Source organism: Danio aesculapii, chromosome 2 (genome assembly GCF_903798145.1).
Source record: "Danio aesculapii chromosome 2, fDanAes4.1, whole genome shotgun sequence".
Lineage (NCBI taxonomy): Eukaryota > Metazoa > Chordata > Actinopteri > Cypriniformes > Danionidae > Danio > Danio aesculapii.
The window spans coordinates 40,239,721-40,262,755 of NC_079436.1; the positions used below are offsets into that span (position 1 = coordinate 40,239,721).

The 23,035-nt window shown below is 36.2% G+C and overlaps 1 protein-coding gene across 1 annotated transcript in view; it reads left to right on the forward strand.

Moving 5' to 3' along the window:
- Positions 1-23,035, forward strand: part of epha4b (eph receptor A4b) — a 236,552-nt gene that overhangs the window by 200,440 nt on the left and 13,077 nt on the right. The window contains exons 12-15 of the mRNA XM_056479332.1: positions 8,837-8,898; positions 14,819-15,028; positions 20,718-20,867; positions 22,514-22,707. Of these exons, the coding sequence (XP_056335307.1) occupies positions 8,837-8,898; positions 14,819-15,028; positions 20,718-20,867; positions 22,514-22,707 (616 nt within the window). The remainder of the gene's footprint in view (positions 1-8,836; positions 8,899-14,818; positions 15,029-20,717; positions 20,868-22,513; positions 22,708-23,035) is intronic.

Here is a 23,035-nt window from a genome sequence, read left to right on the forward strand (position 1 = left end):
TTAATGTCAAGAGCGGATCCTTCAGATTTGTTTTCCCGAAAAGCCCATAATAAGGAACGTTTTATTGGTTTAACGGCTGCTGTAATCATTGCTGACGGTTGTTTTAGCACTTAAACCGACGTACAAAATCAACACAAGATGACCTTTCAAAAAGATTTACCAGAGCTGTTTTATTACCAGAGATTTAAGACCAAGTTTAGTCAAGCATTTAGTATGAAATTCGTTTTCTATGTAAATTCCAAGCTTTTGAAACCAATTCCGCAGACATTAGAGGTTTGATATTTGGTGAAGGCGCTTGTGTGATCACATTAAAGGGGTGGTCCACAGTGTATTTTTAAGGCTTGGTTGTTTTTTAAGACACAAAACAATGTGTGCTCATGCTTCATTTGTAAAAAAAATCATGTTATTTTTTCATGTATCTTACTTTGATTATATATTACTAACATTAAAAAGTCAGTCAGAGTATCTGTTAGCCCTATGTTGTGCCTGTATCTGATGGTAAATGAAACAGAGAACACAACTAAACCTCATGCCTGCTCTCTTAAATAAAATCTGACGTCTTTCCAATGCAATCTCACTGCAATTTGTAACTTTTTGATTTAGTAGTTAATTCGTATGAATTCCTACGATCCAATTCGTACAATTTAGTACAATTTCCTCATCACCCAATTACGGTTGGCTACCGTTAACGCTAGAAACTATGCATGTAATAGATAAATTTTAACAAATATAAATACTTACAGGTTGTGGCTTACAATCCACAGCTTCGTCTATTATGGTTGGAGCTGCTTCTTGTTTAAGGAGTTTTTAGCCAAATCCAGCACTGAATTGGGAGAGATTCTGGAAGCTGTCCATTGTCAAATGCTAGTATATATATAATATATAAATGCTATATATATTTATAATTTTCTGGAACATAATAACAATTAAATTGCAAGCACTTCTCTCTTTGTGTTGTGTCCTTTTGAACAGAAACAGAACAAGCTCTGTGGAAATAGCAGCGTTTGTATGGCACTTTAGCTCTAGCACTTCTAAATGAATCACACATAACAGGCTACCAGCACAATCTAGAGTACTACTATAGTTCTTCATACAGCCTGCAATCTGTCGCCTGCTATCTCCTTGCACCTAAACTGCCAAAGACACAAACAGTTGTCAACACAATTGTACATCTTGTGGACTGTCTTACATACAGTAAGATGTGGCTTACTGTAAGTAAATGTAAGGTGTGTGAGCTGAGCACATTGGTGCTTCCAATTCTGAAGTCCTTTGCATTTAAAAGGTTTTTGTCATTGTCTTGTAATCACTTATATTAAGCTAGTCTATTTTGTAATTATGTCTTTTCTTTTTAACTAACTAACTAACTAACTAACTAACTAACTAACTAACTAACTAACTAACTAACTAACTAACTAACTAAATAAATAAATAAATAAATATTCTTTGGTTAAAATAAATAAATAAATACATATTTTGGTATATATATATATTGGTTAAAAAAAATAAATAAAGACTAATAAATAAATGAATAAATAAATATTTTAGTAATATATATATATATATATTAAAATAAATTAATGAAGAATAATAAATAAATAAATAAATGTTTTGGTTTAAATAAATAAATAAAATAAAACTATTATTTTGTATAATGTAACTGCTATTAGTAAAAAAAAAAAAAATAGGCTAAATTTGACACCATGAATATTGATTATATATTTGTCTAGCCCACCCAAAAAAATAATGCACCATTCTGAATCTTAGTAGATCTACAGCATTTGTATGAGCATTGGCTCTGCTTAGTTGCCACTACGCTAATTTCCTCTGTGCTTATTGCATTGGATCGATATGCAGATAAGATGTTACATCCTTGTACTCTAATTTGCATGTTGTCTGTACATCATCTGCAGAAATTTCCACACCAACCGGCTCTGTTTTGGAATTGCGGTCTCCTGCAAATTGGCCCTGTTTGTTAAATCTGACCCTAAGTCTTTAACTGCACATCAAACTCATGTTTTCTGTCTGTGTGCTCGGCTGTTAGTCTGAGGTCAAGGCTCCGGGAGGTTGGGGTAAGCTTCTCTGATCGGATCCACAAACTCGGCCCACCCGCTCTTTCAGGATCAATGCCAGTCGCTGCTTCAACTGTCTTTCTGATAAAGCGATGGCCACCCGTTGTAGTGCCATTCCCAGAACACAGCTCGCCACAGTCCTTTCCCCTCTCTTTCTCCATCCGTGGTTGACAGCTACATTAGTCTGCCTCTGAAAAGTAAAAGGAATTGCATTTTTTCCACCTTTTTTTCGGATGAGACATGGGGGGGTGTTTGGGGGTGTCGAGGAAGGCATTTATCTCAGTGAGATAGTGATTTAATTTTAGGTGATGTATCGCCAGCCGGTTGCCGTGGTGATGCTCAGAGGGGGGGTGATCAAACCTGTTTTTCACAAACTCATAGAGACACGTATGTATGTGCACACACGCATAAAGCTCATATCCCATGACTGGAGCACATATCTCAGTTTCCAGAGTGGAGATGTGCAGAATGTAAGTCATTTATCAGCACTGACACGGCTGGTGTTTACACGTCCCTGAGAGAGACAGGGACAACAGCCCACAACTGAGCGCTCATGTCTATAATAAACACTGATACACTGACACACATTGAGTCCTCATATATATACACAGTTGAAGTCCTCCTTTGATTTTTTTTTTCTTTTTTAAATATTTCCCTAATGATGTTTAACAGAGCAAGGAAATTTTCACAGTATGTCTGATAATATTTTTTTCTTCTGGAGAAAGTCTTATTTGTTTTATTTCAACTAGAATTTCGACTTAAAAATTTTTAATAAACATTTTAAGGTCAAAATTATTAGCCCCTTTAAGCTAAATATTTTTTCGATAGTCTACAGAACAAACCATCATTATACAATAACTTGCCTAATTACCCTAACCTGCCTATTTAACCTAATCAACCTAGTTAAGCCTTTAAATGTCACTTTAAGCTGTATAGAAGTGTCTTGAAAAATATCTAGTCAAATTTTATTAACCGTCATCATGGCAAAGATAAAAGAAAAAACTGTTGTTAAAACTATTATGTTTAGAAATGTGTTGAAAAAATCTTCACTCCATTAAATTGGGTTGGAAAATTAAACAGGGGGGCTAATAATTCTGACTTCAACTGTATATACTACACTACTATTTATACTCTTATTGCGAGATACTACTACAGCTACACCCAACTACACACAAAATATTACATTAGATTAAATGTTAATTAACACAAATATTAAAATATTAATAATTAATTTATTGGGCATAAATAATTTAAATTTAAATAAGCAGTATTTAAATTTTACATATTACAAATGTTGTTGACGCATTGTGAAATTGCTTTTGTTAATCACTTGGCACAAAAGCATTGACACAGCAAGAAGGTCATTGTTTTGAGTTCCAGCTGGGCCAGAAGTGTGGAGTTTGCATGCCTTCCTTGTTTTGGCGTTGGTTTCCTCCGGTTATTCCGGTTTCCCCTCACAGTCCAAGGTTTATAAGCTAAAAAAAATTCTATGGTTCAACTTCTGCTTACAAAGACATCAGTAATCAGCGTATGAACCCCAACAATGGTGACAATTAACAAAATGAACTCACAAATATCACAAACAGGAGACTAAAAGTGATAAAATCAACAACGTCAACATAAACAGCAGAATCAACAGCAAATAATGAAAACTGGAGCATCAATAAGCTTTATAATGTATTCATACTAGAATGCATGCTGCGATTTTTGTACTTTGCCACACCCAACAAGTGTTAGGTGTAGGCCAGATCTGAGCCAGAATAAAAGCTAACTTTGGCCAAGAATAGGGTCAGTTCTGGTTCATTTGGTTGAATTGTGGCTGATATGTGGTATTGCTTTTGGCTTAATTGAGGCTCAGATCTGACAAACAGGAGCAGACTGCCCAAATACCATCATTCCATGCGGTATGTGGGCCGGATGTAAGTGTGTGGTGTGGGCCAAATCTGGGCCAGAATCACCAGAGAAAACTTTATAGTACAGTTTATATATCCAGTACCAAACTTTAAATAATAATCTTTGCCTGCCATTCTCTGTCTAAACCGCATTCCTGAACATGCCGATGACATATTTTTTTGTGTGTAAATAGGAAATGCTACTACGTGTTTTGTTAGGGGTCGACAAGGTGGCTCAGTGGTTAGCACTGATACCTCACAGCAAGAAGGTCGCTGGTTTGAGCCCTGGCTGAATCAGTTGCCGTTTCTGTGTTTGCAGGTTTCCCCCACAGTCCAAAGACATGTGGTACAGGTGAATTGATTCAACTAAATTGGCTGAAGTGTATGAGTGTGGATTGGTTGTGTATGGATGTTTCCCAGTTCTGGGTTGCAGCTAGAAGGTTGCAGCAGTTCATTCCGCTGTACCCCTGATGAATGGGGGACTAAGCCGAAGAAAAATGAATGAATGAATGTTTTGATGGGCAGGTAGGAGCTATAGTGTTGTTCAGGCCGAACGTTTTGATTGGATGAGTTTTTCTTGGTTCTACACCTTCCCCAGAATGTTAAAATAAATGTAAGTACATTTGGACCCCTTAATTTTAAGGATTGCTCTCAGTATGTGAAGAGACTAGCAACCAACATTAACAAAAATTGTTTCTAAAGGCAATCACCTATTGCACAATTAAGCTAGCGTGGATAGAATTGGACTGGAATAAATTGTGGCATTGGACATCTTTTTTTTAAAGAAAAATGCAGATGCTCTGTAAATTTGAATTAGAAAAAAAGTAAAACCTTTTTTTTAGTTAAATGGTGGAGAGGATAACTGAGAGGAAAAATGCTGGGTTCCACACAATCGATTTGTCTTATGACAACATGAAGGAATTAGGTCAATAATAATAATAATAATAATAATAATAATAATAATAATAATTCCTTACATTTATATAGTGCTTTTCTGGACAAACCACAGGTTGAGCACCCCTGCTGGTCTCACTAAAGCTGGATATATACTTTTGCCTGGCGTCGCATCACGCACCTTCGCTGACTGCACGCGAAGCTCTCAAAAATGTAAGAATTGTGTTGTTTCAGCTCATTTTAAATAAGTAGTTTGAACAAACAGCTAAAGATAATTTTTTTTAATGTGGAGTTTGGTACCTTGCTCACCTATGGTAAACGAGAGGTGCTGGTTATTCACTTTCCCCATGTACAATCACTGCTGGTGACGGGACTTGAACCTGCAACCTTTCGATCACAGGTTCTTTAACCATAGGCCACGGCTTCCCCCAATGTTTATGTACATTTATATAAACAAAGATTATTTAGACCTTGACTGTTTTTAATACTGATTAATGTCACCACTGGCTTGCTTGGTTTGGGACTAGTGGAGCTGCGCATCGATGGATTTGCTCTTGAGTGTTTGGATTTTCAGTAGTGACATTTAAACCCCACTAAACTGAACTAAACTAAACTTAAACAGCTGCTTTGGCATAATTCACATTGTAAAAGCGCTATAGAAATAAAGATGAGTTGAATTAATGCAAAATTCCACTCATCAATTCATTTGGTCTGCTTAAAAGTGAATATTTTTAATGGGCACTTCACCCTCTGAATGCTAGCATGATAGCTTGTACCCTGCTATCTGAAGCACAGGATGCACTTAACATTCAGTGTCTGTACATGTACCTATAAGCCTCTGCTCTGGAGACCTACTTATGCTTGGCGTGGGTTGATACACAGCGCTGATATGCTCTTTTAACAAGGGCAAACGTGCTGTACACCACTAGAATCATATGCCCTGACTAATCAACAGGCACATTTGACACGGTCATTTTACCCCAGCGGTCACGTTTTGATTTGTTCCATCAAATCTATACATGGACATTTCTGTCAGATGAAACGAGGGTCGCTAAATTGTTGAACTCCATGTGACCTGTGAGTGAAGGATTTAGGTCAGAGGATTTGAGAGGGATATGACAGAGCTTGTTAACCGAGACTCAACAAGGCACTGGAACATTTTTTCTGTTTATTTCACTCTGTCACTATATTTCAGGTTTTGGCGTACAGATGAAGCCCTGTGGTAGATTGGTGGCAGCAGTAGTATAACTTATGCTTATAGCAAGGCTATAATTTTCTTCCTCCTTGTTCTGAACTGTTGGCTGATATCTAGAGAAGAAACTACATTGTACGCTGCTATCCATGTGTTCAAAACAGCTTAATGAAATTTAACAGAACACATATTTTTCTAGTCTCTATGTATTCAGATGTAAAAACAAAAAAGTAAAAGATTAATGTTAAAGGGTTAGTCCATAGTGTATTTTTAAGGCTTGGTTGTGCAAAGCAATGTGTGCTCATGCTTCACTTTTAGAAATTCAGGTTATTTTTTCATACATCTTACTTTGATTATATACAGCTACTCAGCTAACATGAAAACGACTGTCATATTTCCTAGTTCCTCTGAAGACCCACGCTCAAGAGGCTCTGATTGGTCAGCTAACATAATGTGCTGTGATTTGCAGATCAGCTCCACATCACCAAGAAGCGTCTCTGTTATAACATTACAGCGCCTCTGGCCATGCCCCTTCACTGTGCAGGGTGTATGTGCGTAACCTGAAGGGTTTATGACATCATTAATCTGGATGTATTTCTTTTTTGTAGTCCATAAACTTAGTTCACTGTAGGTATTGCTAAGCTAACTCTGTAAAAGCAGATGTCTCCCTTTGCATTGAACTTTGAGCGTCATACATTCAGAAATGTTGTTTATGTTCACACAGCTTCATTAAACATCAACTAAAGTTTAAAATATGATAATGTAGTGGACCACCGCTTTAAAGAATGTAAAAAAATGTTTAAGCACACAATAATAACATGATACTATTGTGTTGCTTTATTTTGCTAACATGTGGCAAGCGTGTTTTAGCATTGTGCCATATGTTTAGCCAAATTACATATTTGCACCATATATTAGGGCTTTGCTAACATGTTTTAGCATTTTGGTAGCCCTTTTAAATAGATAGTTATATTTTAGCATTTTGGTAACATTGTAGCATGTAACATGTTTAACTGTGTTTTCGTGTTTTAACAAAAATGTCGTTAGTTTGTCTTACTACTTTGCTAATGATCTAGCATATTTTTGTAAACTTTTAATATGTATTTAAATACATTTCTAGCATTTCTATCATGCTAGCATGTTTTACCATATAACTAGCATAGGCCAGTTTTTAGTCTTTGATACGGAAGTAAAGTGTAATCATAAAATGTATGTAACTTGTATTTGGACAAGATGGCTAGTTGAGGCCATAAAAGACAAAATAGTTTTCTTACATACTTCTTGCGTACACTTTATTTACTTTAAATGCTTGCTAGGTTTTGTGACAATCATTAATGAACTTTAGAATTAGAAAACTATGATACTAATATTAACATTTTTTAAAAAAAATGTGTGTGTTTCTAAGGTCAGTCAGTTCTCAGTTGTAGTGATAGTGCAGATGTATCGCTAATATAATGTTTTGCAAATTTGGGGGTGTTTCTTCATTTAACAGTGTCATTTAACAGTGGTCCACAACCTTTTTACCACGGCAGACTGCTCAACGCTTTACAATTTTACTGTGGAAGGGAGGGGGTTGGTGGTCTGTGGTTTGTAGGTTGCTACCGCTTACTCAGAGGATGACAAAACATTGCTGTCACTCTGATATAAGTTTTATTTATGGAGAAAATTACAAAGCACTGCAGTGATTAGGTCTTCTGTGTTTGTCTGAGATAATTAGTCTATCGAAATGTGTATATGCCATACAATTGGTCAGTTCTTGTTACGTGACTCACGGTGCGCTTGCGGAATTCCTTCAACTGGGTGGGTCTGGAAGGCTTGAGTGCGTCAGGCCGCTTGTGCATGCAAGCCATGCACCTCCATTGGAAATAAAAAGCTTGCTTGAACTCTAGAAAAGATGCGATATGCGAACGGCCCCTAAAATAAATGGGCCATCCGCCATCATTTATGATCTCCAGCAGTTGATCTTCTTCTTGCACAGACATGGTGGATTCACCTGATTTGTTGACAAATGGGTTGCGGATCTATTCCTTGGCAGTTCGCGGGTTCTTCTCTGGGTCTTTTCCCCTTAGCAAAGAACTGTTCAAAGACATCTTACTCATTTTGCTGCTTGTGGGTTAAATTTGGGTGCTCAAGTGATTGAGATGTAAGCGAGAGAATACGGCTATTTTATTTTTTTAAATAAAAGATTTTTCAAAATAAAAGATTGTTAAGGCTCAGATAATAAATAATTAATGATTTCTTAAACAGCCCGGTACCAACTGATCCATGGACCGGTACCGGACCACTGATTTAAAAGACAACCATAGTGCATTTTAATTGTAAAAGTGTCTGGATTTCAGGAGATCTGCCTCTCCTTACCTGACATAACATCACTGCTCATGCCCAGCACAACAGGTGCAGTGCCCTCCCATCGGCTCCCACAGACTGTCCTGCCCGCCCATCATGACAACAAAGCTCTCTAATTGGTTCTCAGCGGATTAGCCGGGGTTAATTAACTGCTGTCTTTGATGGCGAAGGCTCTGATGAAGCTCTGTCATGCTGAATAATGGGGCTGCCCGAGAGAGAGGCTGAGACTGAGGCCAGGGTTTATCCTCCTCTCCTTCAGCCCTGTGTTTCAGCGTCTCAGCTATAAACGATTAATGACACCATTACCATGATTCATTTCTGTGTGGATTTGTGTAGAATCATCAATCTGTTAGGACATTTTATGTTTTTCCCTTCATCTAGGCTACAAGATGGTAAATCTTGTGTTTTTGTCTTTTTTCCCCTTTCTTTCTTTATGTCTACAGGCAAGCCCGTGATGATTATTACAGAGTACATGGAGAATGGATCGTTGGATACTTTCCTGAAGGTGAGGAAGGCAAAACACCCCATGGCGCAAATCCACGCCGATGTTCGCTTGCCATTTAAGACGCTGCCTTACATTTAATTACCTACAGCCAATAAACGAGCATCGCTCAAGGGTATAAGCCATGGATACCTCCCTGAAAGTCTATTACTGGAGGGAAATTAAGCATGGAATGGATGCCTGATGGAGACAGAGCAGATTCAGTTGCTTACTGTCCATTAGGGCTCTCGCATCCTGTCTTTTGTACAGTGAACATGGCAAGGTTATTATAGTATAACAGTTTTTACAGTACTATTTGAATGTTCAGGTTTGGTCAGTTATAACAGCGCAATTAATTGCCAAACATGGCAAAATCTCATAAGTGTGCTCCAAGTGTCATCAAAACACAATGCTTCTGTACACCTTGGTTTAGTTAGTTGGTTTACATGACTGTAAATTATGGTAATTTCATCAAAAGTAGCAGCTACCAAGAGCTTAAGATGCCTGAAATTTTGTAGTTACAATTGTGTCAATCAAATACTTTGGGGACCCACTCTTATTTACATTTACATTTAGTCCAAAGTCTAAAGTGACTTGCAAGTGAGGCATAAAGTGGAAATACTTTCAAGGATTGTTCAAAGATTGTTTAGAAAAATCAAAGCTTTGGGAAGAAAGAGCACATGGAAAGGGAGATTATCTGTTCTTAAATTTATTAAAATCTACAGTCAATGAATTAAATGTGTTTGAAGAGACTTTAAACGTTTAAGAATCATAAAAATAAATTTATCCAGACTGAATTTTTCCAGAATCATGCAGATATAGGTCCAGATACTCCGCGTTCACACTGAAGGTGGCGAGAGCATCAGAGTTTGATCTGACTGCCCTGGCAACAACACTGTCTGCCTTCAAAGCTCTAGTGGTGAGAGCATCAAAATTCACTACATTAATCTTATATTTAAAGGTGCTGTTGTAGCATATCAGCAAATTAGTTACATTCCCACATAAAAGCATGCTTTCTAGCATGAAAATGTTGCTTACCTTTTATCAAATTCATTTAACAATGAAAGATCAAGTTGTTGGTGTGGCTTTGCTCCTTTTATCCAGTCTGTCCATATGTATGAAGTATTCTGAAGCAGGAAAACTGTTTTGTATTGTTGTTATAGTTAGCATGACATTCCCACATTTCTTTAAGAAACAAAAATATATATAACAAATATATATAACATTAATGCACATCAGTAACGTGTTACTTTTTTTAAATGTACACTACAAGTCAAAAGAATGGGGTCAGTACGATTTTTAAATGTTTTAAAATAAGCTTATCCTGCTTACCAATGCTGCATTTATTTAACCAATACAGTACAAATGTTAAGAAATGTGAAATGTTGTGAAATGTTATTGCACTATAAAATAACTGTTCAAAAGTAGTTTATAATTTAATTGAATAATTTATTCCAGAGATTTTAAAGATGAATTTTCAGCTTCGATACTCAAAAAAAAAAAAAAAAAATATATATATATATATATATAAAAACTGGCCCCAAACTTTTGACCGGTAGTGTATGTCCCTGTAAGAAAACATTGTAAATAATTGGAAAGCAGCGACTACTTTTCCAATCGAACCCTGGGGAACAACTGTGTTCCCTGGAATCTTTTCAAGCGCTGGACTTCTACATTCCCATCCACTTGTTAAGTGTGACGTCATGCAAAGCGACTTTCGGGTCCAAGCGCTGTATCAAACTGTCTGGGGACGCTCAACAAATGCTAATAATAAACGTTTACAAAATTACGATCGCAATATACAGTATATGTCCATGCCTAATATCCGATGACCAGAAAGTGATTAATTTTTTTTTAAATAGTTAAAATATTGGTGTCTGTGATGCACCAAGTCCAGAGACTCTTTTGTACACCATGATTTTATTTAAAAATTACTTTAATGTGTGATATGACTAAAAAGTGGTCATGAACGGACATTTTCTGACTTCAAATGAGTAGCGGCTTGGATTATTTTATTCGTCACCACTTAACAAAACCACATAATAGCTCATTACCATAAAGTTGACTTGATTTCAACTCACCTTGATGCCATACTAACGAAGACGTTCCGCGCCCGCTGTTCCTCATTGCTGGCTCCCATTGAAAGTGAATGGTTTCCGGCTATTTTGATGCTCTTGCTACTTTTGGTGTGAACTCATTTCAGTGTTGTTGTTTATGTCATTTTACTACTCATTTTACTTAAAATTTAAATAACAAATAAGCCCAAAACTTTCATCTTTGCTTAAAGTAAACAGTAAAAACATGTGAGCATGCATTTGAGTAAGCTTCTTGTAAATGTGTCTTGTATAAAGACAGGAAGTGAGTAAATGAACTGGCCAGATTTATAATAAGGCTACGCGCGCTCCACCAAGCTGCCATAACGTCTCCTCTGCAATCCTCTCTAATTTATTACCGCCTTTGTCACCCAGCGGATCAGGCCACGAAGTTTTATTACGCACACCACAGATACGTTTTCCTTTAAGTCAGGACTCTTTTTAATTGCCTACACTTTGAGAAAATGAAAATGAAATTTAACACCCCCACCCCTAAAAAAGGGGCCTGTCTGAGTCTTTCGATCTTTCTGCTACGTACATAATGAATCCCATAAATACCCCCTTAGCCCACATAAAAAGCTAATATAATTACGGGGTCCGTTTTATGGCTAATAGCTCATAGTTCGGCCACCCAGCTACATGTGTTTAATTAGAAGACAGATCAGTTAGGCATCACTTATTAGTAGAAAAACAAATGGTTTCTCAGTGTCTCTATATCTGTCTCTCTCTCTGCTCTTCCTGTAAGTAGTGTGGTTTCTGACACTAGATTGATAACAACCAGTTGATCAGGCCAGACGATCAATCAGCGGCCACATTTCACAAAACACAGCGTAATTAACTTACCCACATTATGATGCATGAAATACTATACGAGCGCATGTTTCAGATTGATATTGCTCAGTCGGGACAAAAGTGGGGTTTTAACAAGATTAGTGTACTGCCCAGATATGGAGATTAAGGCATCGGGCTAATTGCTCATTGCGGAGATTGTTTTTGAGGCAAAATGGATGTCCGGGCTCTTTTGTTTAGCTAAGCGAAGCACCAAATCCAGATGGTTTTACATTAATAGAGGCCTGTCAACATTTTAACAATTGCAGCAGAAAGAGCTGTAAAACCAGAGGTCAGAGTCGTTTGCATAATGAGTCAAGGCAAAACTACTGGAATTGTGAAAGACTGGAGTCTTTGAAAAGTGCATTAAGCCTGAATCACGTAGTATAAAAATTGTGACAGAAAACGAAATTCTCAAACGTTGCTGTGAAAATGCCCAACATTATTGTTAAGGTAACACTATACAATGATGACTTGTTAATGCTTTAGCTGACAACAACTCACAATGACCAAATGATGTTAGCATTTATTAATCTTTTTTTAAATGCTGAAAACAAAAGTAAATATTCAAATAAGCAATAACTAAGATTAATAAATGGTGTGTTAAATAATATGCTAAAAAATAAATATGTATTGTAAATTATTACTTTACAATTATTGTGAAACTATTACTAGGAGTACTACTATTACAATGTACTACTGCAGTAATATAATCATCATTCAATATGTGTTGATATGAGAGCAATATCACACGAGGAGCAGTGGAATATGGCTGTATATCGCTACTGGTGGGAGGCGTGCATTGGCTCGAGACCGAGTCCCTTAGTGTCCCACTAGTGATGATATACAGCCATATCGCACTGCTACGAGTGTGATATTTCATTTACACAAGGCAAAGCAAACAGTACCAGATTACCATGGTATAACAGTGTTTCCCCTAGGTTTACAGTGTTTTTTTTTGCGCTGCAGTTCAGACTGACACCGACACAAGGAGTCATGGTGTTAATATGTTTCTTTTAATGACAGCAGTAAAAAACGGAACAGTTATTTGAACTGTACAATCGTACAAGCTAAAAATTAACATTTATTTGTATATCTTTATTATCCACAAAGTGTGCAGCTTTTGTCACTGCAGTGTATCTTATTTACTGGGCTTATTTACTTACTAAATAAAGTATAATTTTATACATGATCTTTACTTAAGTATACTTCTTTTTCCTAAGGGTGTATTTACTGACTTACCAAGATCAGTCTTGTGCAGACAGGGACGGTATTGCTGCTCTGGCAGCCAAGTTCAAAGCTAGAGATGCTCGATCAGGATTTTTGCAGCCGATACTGAATTACTGAAGTACTGTTTCCTTATCATGGTGAATGGCGGATACTGAGCACCGATTCTAATGCTTCAAGCTTTATAATGCATTGAGCACATTTTCCTTCTAAGTATGAACCTTAAGAGAAGATCTTCCCTCACCTAAGAGAATAAATCAAGGATGCTGCTTATAATCCCTTAAACACGTCTCTTATAACTCTTATATTTAGGTGTAAACGTGTCATGGCAGTTTTACAGAAAATAATTCATCCACTGATTTTACTCTGGCTTCTCTTTTTATCAGGGGTTGCCACAGCGGAATGAACTGCCACAGAAGATAATAAAACACAGATATAAAAATTGTTTTGAAAAATTACAATGCAATTTGGAAACACTGCAAATGATGAAAGAAGAATTCAACATGTCTCAGTCAAGAACAAGTTTGGAGCGTGTGTTTGATGCATGAAATGTAATGCTTAGAACATTGCTGTGCCTCTCGCGATCTATTCTCTTTCTCATTCACTCTCGTCGCCATGATTTCCGAGTATTTTAACTCATTTTAGGAGACCCTGGGGACGGTGTAAATTTGCGGGAGACTCGCGGTGCTTACGGGAGAGGTCATGAGGTTGAATGAGACGCAAGATAGAGGTGAACGCGTCACAGCAGCTCAAAACACTGGAAATACAATGGCTGCACTTGCAACAAAAAGAGCATCACTCACGCGAGTTGCACCAATAAACTAAACTGTATATATATGTATATGTTTTATATACTGTATATATTTTAGCTGCAGTGACGCGAGTGCATTACTTCACACATCCTTTACCTGTGTTGTGGCTGCTGAAGGCTATGCATAATATACGGGAGCGCACGTGCGTCTTCGGTCCTGTCAGATGTGGCGCGCGCACTCTCATTCCCATACAGCAAAGATGGCTATGTAGAACTCCATCGTGCGATTAGAGAGCAGATATTTGTACTCGCGCGACCATGTAGACACAGAAATCACATGTCGTTGTGTAAATAAGATATTACAAATGGCTATTTAGCTTGTTTATTAAAAGAAGTTTTAAACTGGCGCTATATATAAAATACAATTAACTTGACTTCAAGGGGGGCGGGGAAAGCTGTTGGAAGGGCGTTGCGCCCCCCTAATATAATGGTAGGGGAAGCACTGTATAAATACAGCACTACAACATACAAAAGAGAGAGATCGACTTAGAATATCGCTTACCTGATTTATAATGATTTCCTCAGCTATAAGTTGAAATGTATGCTCTTTTTCTCCCCTAAGGACTTATTATGCGGTATCTGTCGCCATCTTGTGGTGGAACATCAACCGTCTTTGTTCTGCTCAGTGACAGGCTGATGGCTGCTGATGCTCAGAAATTATAAATATTTAAAATATCTTTATAAATAAACTGCATAGTTGCAATCTAAACAACTACATTCTCACAAAAAAAACTCTTAAAAGAACATTATGTTGTCCAACAGCTGCAATATTTGTCAAACTGTAGTGAGTTTATTGATCTGCTGTCACTTTATGTGGGCGGAGTAATACACAAGAGTGAAGAGGCTGTATGAGTGCTGTTATTGCAGAATTTTGCACAGCTATCAGCCAATCAGATTCGAGAACCACACGGAACTGTTGAATATAATATAATATAATATAATTATTAGTATCATTCACACATTTGTCTTGTCTTTTCTCTTGCAGAAGCATGATGGGCAGTTCACAGTCATTCAGCTGGTGGGCATGATGCGTGGCATCGCTTCAGGAATGAAATATCTGTCTGATATGAGCTACGTCCACCGTGATCTGGCAGCTCGCAACATCTTGGTCAACAGCAACCTGGTGTGCAAAGTGTCTGACTTCGGCCTGTCCAGAGTGCTGGAGGATGACCCTGAAGCTGCATATACAACACGGGTAAAGCATCTTTTCTTTGCTAAGGTTATAGATTCAGCATCTATTTTACAGCTGGGAATGAAGGTTGCATATGTAACCCTCATTCCCTGAAGGAGGAAATGGAGACATTATGTCAGAAATTCAATTCAATTAAATTTAAGCTTATTGGTATTGCATTTGACTTTTCACAAAAAAAAAAAAAAAATATTTCAAAAGCATCTCTATGGACGTGCCGGCCCTGATCACCTTCAGAATCAGAAAGTTAAGATCTTGTGTATAGGGTGGACAGTATATTTACAGTGATCAGCATATATGAGTACACTACAAATCTCTCATTTAAATTAATATTTTCTATAGGAAGCTTTACAATATTATATTTGTCCATATACATTAGTTTAGTCAGTACTAAAGCCAAATATGGAGCTTATCTAACAAAATAACTTATGATAGTGGTTCAAAAATTAGTAGACCAAATTTATATTTTTGGGAAAATTATTAAATACATTTTTTAAAAATAACTAAAACCAAGACAAACAAAAATGTAGACAGTTTTGTTGAAATGTTGTAGTTTGTTTTTTTTTTTTGCAATTTTTCTAAAGATGTTCTGTGACTAAAATATTATTTTAATAATTATTTCTGTTTAATAAATCTGTTTGGTTCAAATGGACCTATATATATAACCCATATTCACTGATATATGGATACAAATATTCATTTTCAAAATGGGGTGTACTCAGTTATGCTGAGCACTATACACAGTGTAAAAGGAATCCTAAAATAAGGAAATAGGAATCTTCATTGTTTTATCCTGACATCAAAAATCGTAGTGACCAACTGAAAGGGGACTAATCTGATCAGATAATTCTGATTACAATCAGATTATAAATTAGTTTTTTAATTAATACATGATTATGTATCATGATTTTCAGTTGTGGAATGTTGTCTTCACCATTTATGGATTCTAAAAATCTTGATTAAAAATATTTCAATTTTGAATTATTTATAAAGTCACAACAACCCAGTCAGGAAAACACTGACTAAATGGGATGTTTATTACACTTTGTGTATTCCAGATAATATATTTTCCTTCTCTTGTACTTCAGATCAATATACAAAATAATCAAATCAACCCAGCATGCACCTTGATGTTCAAACAATATCAACAATATTTTGTCAAAACCTTTTCGTCCATTTGACATCCACACATTGATGTTCATTTGACCACCAAAATAATGACACAAGAAGTATTATGAAACGTTTTATTCATCTGAAAGCTTCAATGACGAATTACAAGTCTACACTAGATTTTGTATCCCTACGATACATCTAAACTACCTTGATGTCAAAACGTCTTCAAACTGACTTCAAACATTAGCGTCAATAAACATGTCAAAAATCAGTTAGTCCTGTAATTGTTTTTTTGATGTATTTTTGGTGTGGTTTGGCAGTAAATTGCTGGCTGGGAACATAATGAACGAGTTATGTCAAAATCAATCAAAAAAATAGTTAGATTACATGACCTAAAATGCCATTTGTAATCTGTGATAGTCTACAGTTTCTAAGTAATCTACTGAATGCATAGTGCACCTTTAAGAAACCATAATTAAAACACCTCCTGTGACTTTTGAAAGTGTCTGTGTGAAAGAACAAAGGCGAGACACAGAGAAGCGATGTTTGAGTTGTCTTTCTCAGGGGTCAGTTTCTCTGTCCACCCAGCATGTATTAATTACATCCGTTTTTGACAGGACAGACGCCTCCAAACCCCCTACTATCACTTGTCTAGTTCTCTCTCCTTCTCAGTTCTGTAATTGGTGAGCACCCTGTGGATCCGTATGAAGGCCAAGGGCAAGAGAGGGCTTGAGGCGGTGTGAACGTGTGCGTGCGTGTGTGTGTGTGTGTATGTGCTCATTCAGGTGGACAAAGCATAGACTCAGCAGGAGAATTTGTTGTCACATGCAAACAGGGGAGGGAAGAGCTTGTACAACCCTGCACGGACCCCTGCAGATTGCTTTTTGACGCCCGTGTGTGTTTGAGTCTCAGGCAAAATGTGTGTTTGGTAAAGGGAGGAGCTCTTAAAAATATAAGTGGCCCTGACATTCAATGCCCCGTGTCCCGTTGCTTCAAGTGCTGGAATCATGAAGAGACAAAACCCTCCAGGCCACGCGAGGCAGCCGTTTATGTGCCGTGACTTTATATAATTAAAAAAAAAATGGTAAAGATCGCTTTTTGAAATTCTCTTTAAATGATTTTACCCCATGGGCCCCCGCTGCCGTTCTTTGGCACTCCAGTCACGTATGTCTATATAGAGTACAGCCAGTTTGTCTTTTGTTTGACTTTGACTGTAGAGATTAACTACAAAATGCGGCAGCTATTTAAAAAGACATTTAGGGAAATGCAGACCCTGTCGGAGTGCTGGAAAAGAGAGACAAATATTGACTCCACGCTGCTGACTGTTTATGGGGGTTTGTTTAACTTTCAGAATATCAAATCTACTAAAAATAAAACACTTATTAGATTCGTGGATATGCCTTTTTTATTATGGAAATTGCATCACAGAATCATTTCCATGAAATTCTGAGTTTTTTTGTTTGTTGGGGGGCAATGATTGAACAAACATGTTTGGGGGAAATGATAGAATAGTGAATTTTACAGCTACTGTAATATCACAGTTGGCATAATAGGGCAATTAATAATACGTTTATTTAAAAAAACTAGTACAAATTGTAATTAATTCATTAATTTTCTTTTTTCGGCTTAGTCCCTTTATTAATCTGGGATTGCCACAGCAGAATGAACCGCCAACTTATCCAGCATATGTTTTACACAGCAGAAGCCCATCCAGCTGCAACCCAGTACTGGGTAACATCTATACACACTCATACACTACGACCAACTTACTTTATTCAATTCATCTACAGTATACCATATGTCACTGTGGGGGAAACTAGAGCTCCCGAAGGAAACCCACAGAAACACGGGGAGCTGTAAAGTTTTAAATGGTGTCAAATCCAATATAATCTCACGGCATTTGTAAATCATTTATTAAGTGGCTAACTTGTATGGATTTGTACAATCTCATTTGTACATTTTAGTATGATTTGCTCATACTCCAGTGACAGTTGGGTTTAGGAGTGGGGTTTGGGGCCTCCTTTTAAAATTTGGACATTTTTATCTGAATAAATCATATGAATTTGTACAAGTTAGCCTGTCTTCTGACCATACATAACATAGTTATGTTTCCTTGTGAGATTGGGCTGGTCCAAATGTTTTCATTTTTTTCTCCATCACACATCATCAGGACTTTCGACTTTGCATTGTTTTAATAAGAAGTTCACAAGTTCTCAGTCCACTGAATTTATTATTTTTTTTTTTGCAAAATTGTTGCAAACAATTTATATTGGCTAAATTTAAACAAACATTTAAACATTTAAAAAAGACTTTGCTTAAACTCAGCCCATATTAAGTGTTTGCAATCACTTACAGTGCTCAGCATTATTGAGTACACCCTATTTTAAAAATGAACATTTTTCTCAGTGTAAATAAGCAATGTATTTTGGTGCATTTAAACGAAACAGATTTATTAAACATATATTTATTCAAATAATATTTTAGTCACCAAACATATTTAGAAATTAAAAGATATTACAATTTAATTCAAGCAAAATATTGCAAAAAAAAAATAATAATAATAATTACAACCTACAAAACTACAACTAAATGTTTCAATTTTTTTGTCTCTCTTGATTTTTACTCTTTTTTTAAATTAGCATTTAATAATTTTCTTTAACATATAAATTTGGCTGTACTAGTTCTTGGACCGTTATGGTAAGTTATTTTGTTAGATAAGCTCCAGATTTGGCTTCGTTATACTGACTAATTTAATGTATATGCACAATATTGCTTCGCTTCCCATTAAAAATATGAAATTAAAAAAATTGCGAGGGGTGTACTTATATATGCTGAGCACTGTACCTTAAAAATGAGTAAATCCAATTAACAATTTATTTCAGTGTATTTAAATGTTACTTTTGAGTAGTTGCATCTGTCCTTGCTGAACAATTTCTTTAATAAATAAATCAATAAGAATACATTTGGAATATGTAATATATATCAATGCCTCACATTTCATCTCATTAGCTGTTTCCATCCAAAAATGCGAATGAACTTTATGTGCAAAACTGGATTATCGCATTAAAGACGTGCGAATAAAGCAGTGTTTCCATCCAACGAGTCAACAAAACGTCACTTCCAGATTAACTGGCGCCAAATATCAACAGCAAAAACTGAATTTACTGCGGTAGGAGAAGCTGCGTCAATCTTTTCTTCATCTAATAAATGACTTTTGCCTCAGACGGTAATCCTGACACACGGTGAACGCACAGTGGCATTTGAAGGTGTCAGACGCGGAGCACAGACACTCTTGATTCTGGAGGTCATTAATATAATAACACTAATACTTAAACGTAAGGCATTTTTGAATGACCAAAACATCTGTTCAGATGGTTTACAAAGTGCTCAGCCTGCTGGTTTGTCCATTTACGCACATTTTCATCATCATCACATGATCTCTTATAACAACATCACATGACTTTTTTTAATATGCATACTGAAATTTGTGTGGAAAAAGGGTTTCCATCGTGGTTTATACGCATCTTATCGAATAAAAAGTTTATCCTATTCAGTTATGCACATATGTTTTTTATGCACATTTTCAAAATGTATGCGCATCTTGGCGTTTCCATCAACCGTTTTTTTTTTATGCACTTATGCTGGAGTGCTGGAAAAGAGAAAGACAAATATTGACTCCACGCTGCTGACTGTTTATGGGTGTTTGTTTAACTTTCAGAATATCAAATTTACTAAAAATAAAACATTCTTATTAGATTCATGGTTATTGCCTTTTTTATTATGGAAATTGCATCACAGAATCATTTCCATGAAATTCTGGATGTTATGAGATTTATTTTGTTGGGGGGGCAATGATTGAACAAACATGTTTGGGGGAATTGATAGAATAGTGAATTTTACAGCTACTGTAATATCACAGCGCATACTGAAATTTGTGTGGTTTATGCGCATATTTTCTTATCGAATAAAAAGTTTATCCTACTCAGTTATGCGCATTTTCAAAATGTATGCGCATCTCGGCCTTTCCATCAACCGTTTTTTTAATGCGCATATACAAAATGCGCATAAAAATAGGTGGATGGAAACGTAGATAGCTATTGACAGTGTTATTTACAGTATATACTTGAGATTCATATTTTTATGATGAGTTTTCATATTTTAAGATTAAAACTTAGGTTTGAGAGAAAAATAAATAAATAAAGGGAAACAAATAAATGAAAAGTCTGTAATTAAAGGTAACAAAAGGCTAAATTTATACATGTTATGTGGTCATCACACACTGTCAAAAATACTGGGTTCCACACAATCCATTTGTGTTGGGCTAACATGAAGGAATTACGTTAACTTATTAGTTTTGACAAATTTAAGTGGATTGAGCATAAAACAATTAAGATGTCCCAACAAGATTTTAAGAATTGTGTTGTTTCAGCTCATTTTAAATAAGTAGTTTAAACAAGCAACAACAACAAAAATGAGTGTACATTCTGTTACAAAACCTGTTAATCTGAATACAAATCAACCCATGAGACATAATAGTTCCTAACAGTTAAAGCAATACCCTCTTTTGTCTTTTCTTTTTCAGGGTGGAAAAATCCCCATTCGATGGACAGCCCCCGAGGCCATCGCGTACAGAAAGTTCACCTCGGCTAGTGACGTGTGGAGTTACGGCATCGTCATGTGGGAGGTGATTTCATACGGAGAACGGCCATATTGGGAGATGTCTAATCAAGACGTAAGTGTCCTTGACAAAACCGCAAACACACACGTCCTCGTGTGGATTGTCTCAATTGAAATTTGCTCCACTAATATCTTGGGTAATATCATTTGCGCTGAAAACCTCTTGAGGGGAGCAGAGTCTCTGAACTGTGTGTCCTTGCAAACGAGTAAAATCCGTACTGAAAACCTGCTTGAATGACAATGGTTTTTAGGAGCCTCATAAACGAGAGCTGTCCAGCTGCTCCTCTCTTTAAAACAAGCCAGTTAAACACACTCCATCCCTCGCTGCTATATTATGCTAACGGTTTCTGACTTTCCCCCTTATTACCATCAGAGGAAATGTCAGAGAAATCTTGAGGACCTTCAGGGCACCGCTATAATGATTCAGAGCTTCTGTGTTCATTTCGAAACAGAGGAATGTTTCTTGTCTAAAAGAAAATAGCTGGTTTGATTTGAGAAAGGAAGTGGCAGGCGCTGTTTTAATCAGAGCAGTGAGTTCTAGTCTTTTAGGAGATGTTGCTGCAGTCGTAGTCGCTTGTCATAGTATTTTATGTCAATTAGCCAACAAAGGTTTATTCGGATAAAGTCGTGTTTTTTACATGACAGTAACTGCTAAGTAGTGATACAGGTGTTAGTATTAGCTATTAAACAGTGACATTGATAAAAGAAAAAAGGTAATGTTATGATAATAAACTGTATTCCTGAAACTGAAAGATAATGGAACCTACATAAAATGTGCTTCATTTGGTAGCATCTACAAGTACAGCAAAAAAATAAAAATGAGAGACCTTGTTAAGATTTATCCTATTTCTGATAACATTTATATTCTCTGATTGATATATATATATATATATATATATATATATATATATATATATATATATATATATATATATATATATATATATATATATATATAAATATATCAAATGTAACGCTTTGTTTGAAGTGGGTGTTCATAAGACTGTCATGAAGTATTAATAATCATGACATTTATCAATAATGTGGATGAGTTTCTATGCATGCTTATGACAACTGTTACAGCTGTCATTTTAAGTGCAGAAAGTACATTGTTTGAGATGTTTTTGCTATTGCAACCTGACATTAATGCATCATAACCTGTCAGTGTCTGTTATGTGTCATTGCACGTCATAAATCTGTCATAACTGTTTCATGAACATGTTTATTTCTTAACTGGCCAGTTTAAACTTATGAATGTGTGTCATGTGTCATTTAAAATGATAATCTCTGCAATATACTTTTATACCAGTCATTCTTAAACTTTTGTGCTACTATAATTGAATTTATAATTAAAATGTTGCAAGTCAGAATCGCTAAATAAATCTCAGCATTGCCTTTAACTCTAAAACATGCAGCAAATATGTGTGAAAATAAATGTGAAATGTATATGGAAGTTCATATTTAAGGGAAAGTCAAGAATAAAATCTGGTTGTCGTTTACACACCCACATTATCCCAAACCTGTATGACTATGCAGAACACAAAAGATATTTTGAAGAATGTTGGTAACATTTGTTGGCAGTACAATGGAAGTCAATGGGAACCAAAACTGTAGAAAATAAGAAACTCATACAGGTTTGGACTAACATGAATAAAGCTTTTGTTCTTTGTGTTTTATTTGATTCCTGTGTCTTTGTTCCAGGTGATTAAGGCTATAGATGAGGGTTACAGGCTGCCCGCCCCGATGGACTGCCCCGTGGTCCTCCATCAGCTCATGCTGGACTGCTGGGAAAAGAGCAGAAGCGAACGGCCCAAATTCGGGCAGATCGTCAACACTCTTGACAAACTAATCCGCAACCCCAACAGTCTGAAAGAGCTCGCCAACAGCTCTGTTTGGTGAGAAACTTCATTTCATTCAAATCCAGCTGATGTTTGAGCACAACTTTAGGCATTTGACACTATGCTTATCCCTGTGTTTAGGCCATTTTTGACCTTAAGTTGTCAACATTGACAAACAATGTTCTTTGTCATCTCACAGTGTTTTTTTCTTGCGGTGAACAGTTAATCTGTGCACAATCAATGTTTCTGGTGACATCAGTTTGATAGATGAGACAGAATTTATACTAAAAACTATGATTTCTGTTTCAAATAAAGGCTCATATCCAAAGTGCATAACAGTTTCCACAAAATAAAATATTGACATGTCAGATTAATTTCAACATTT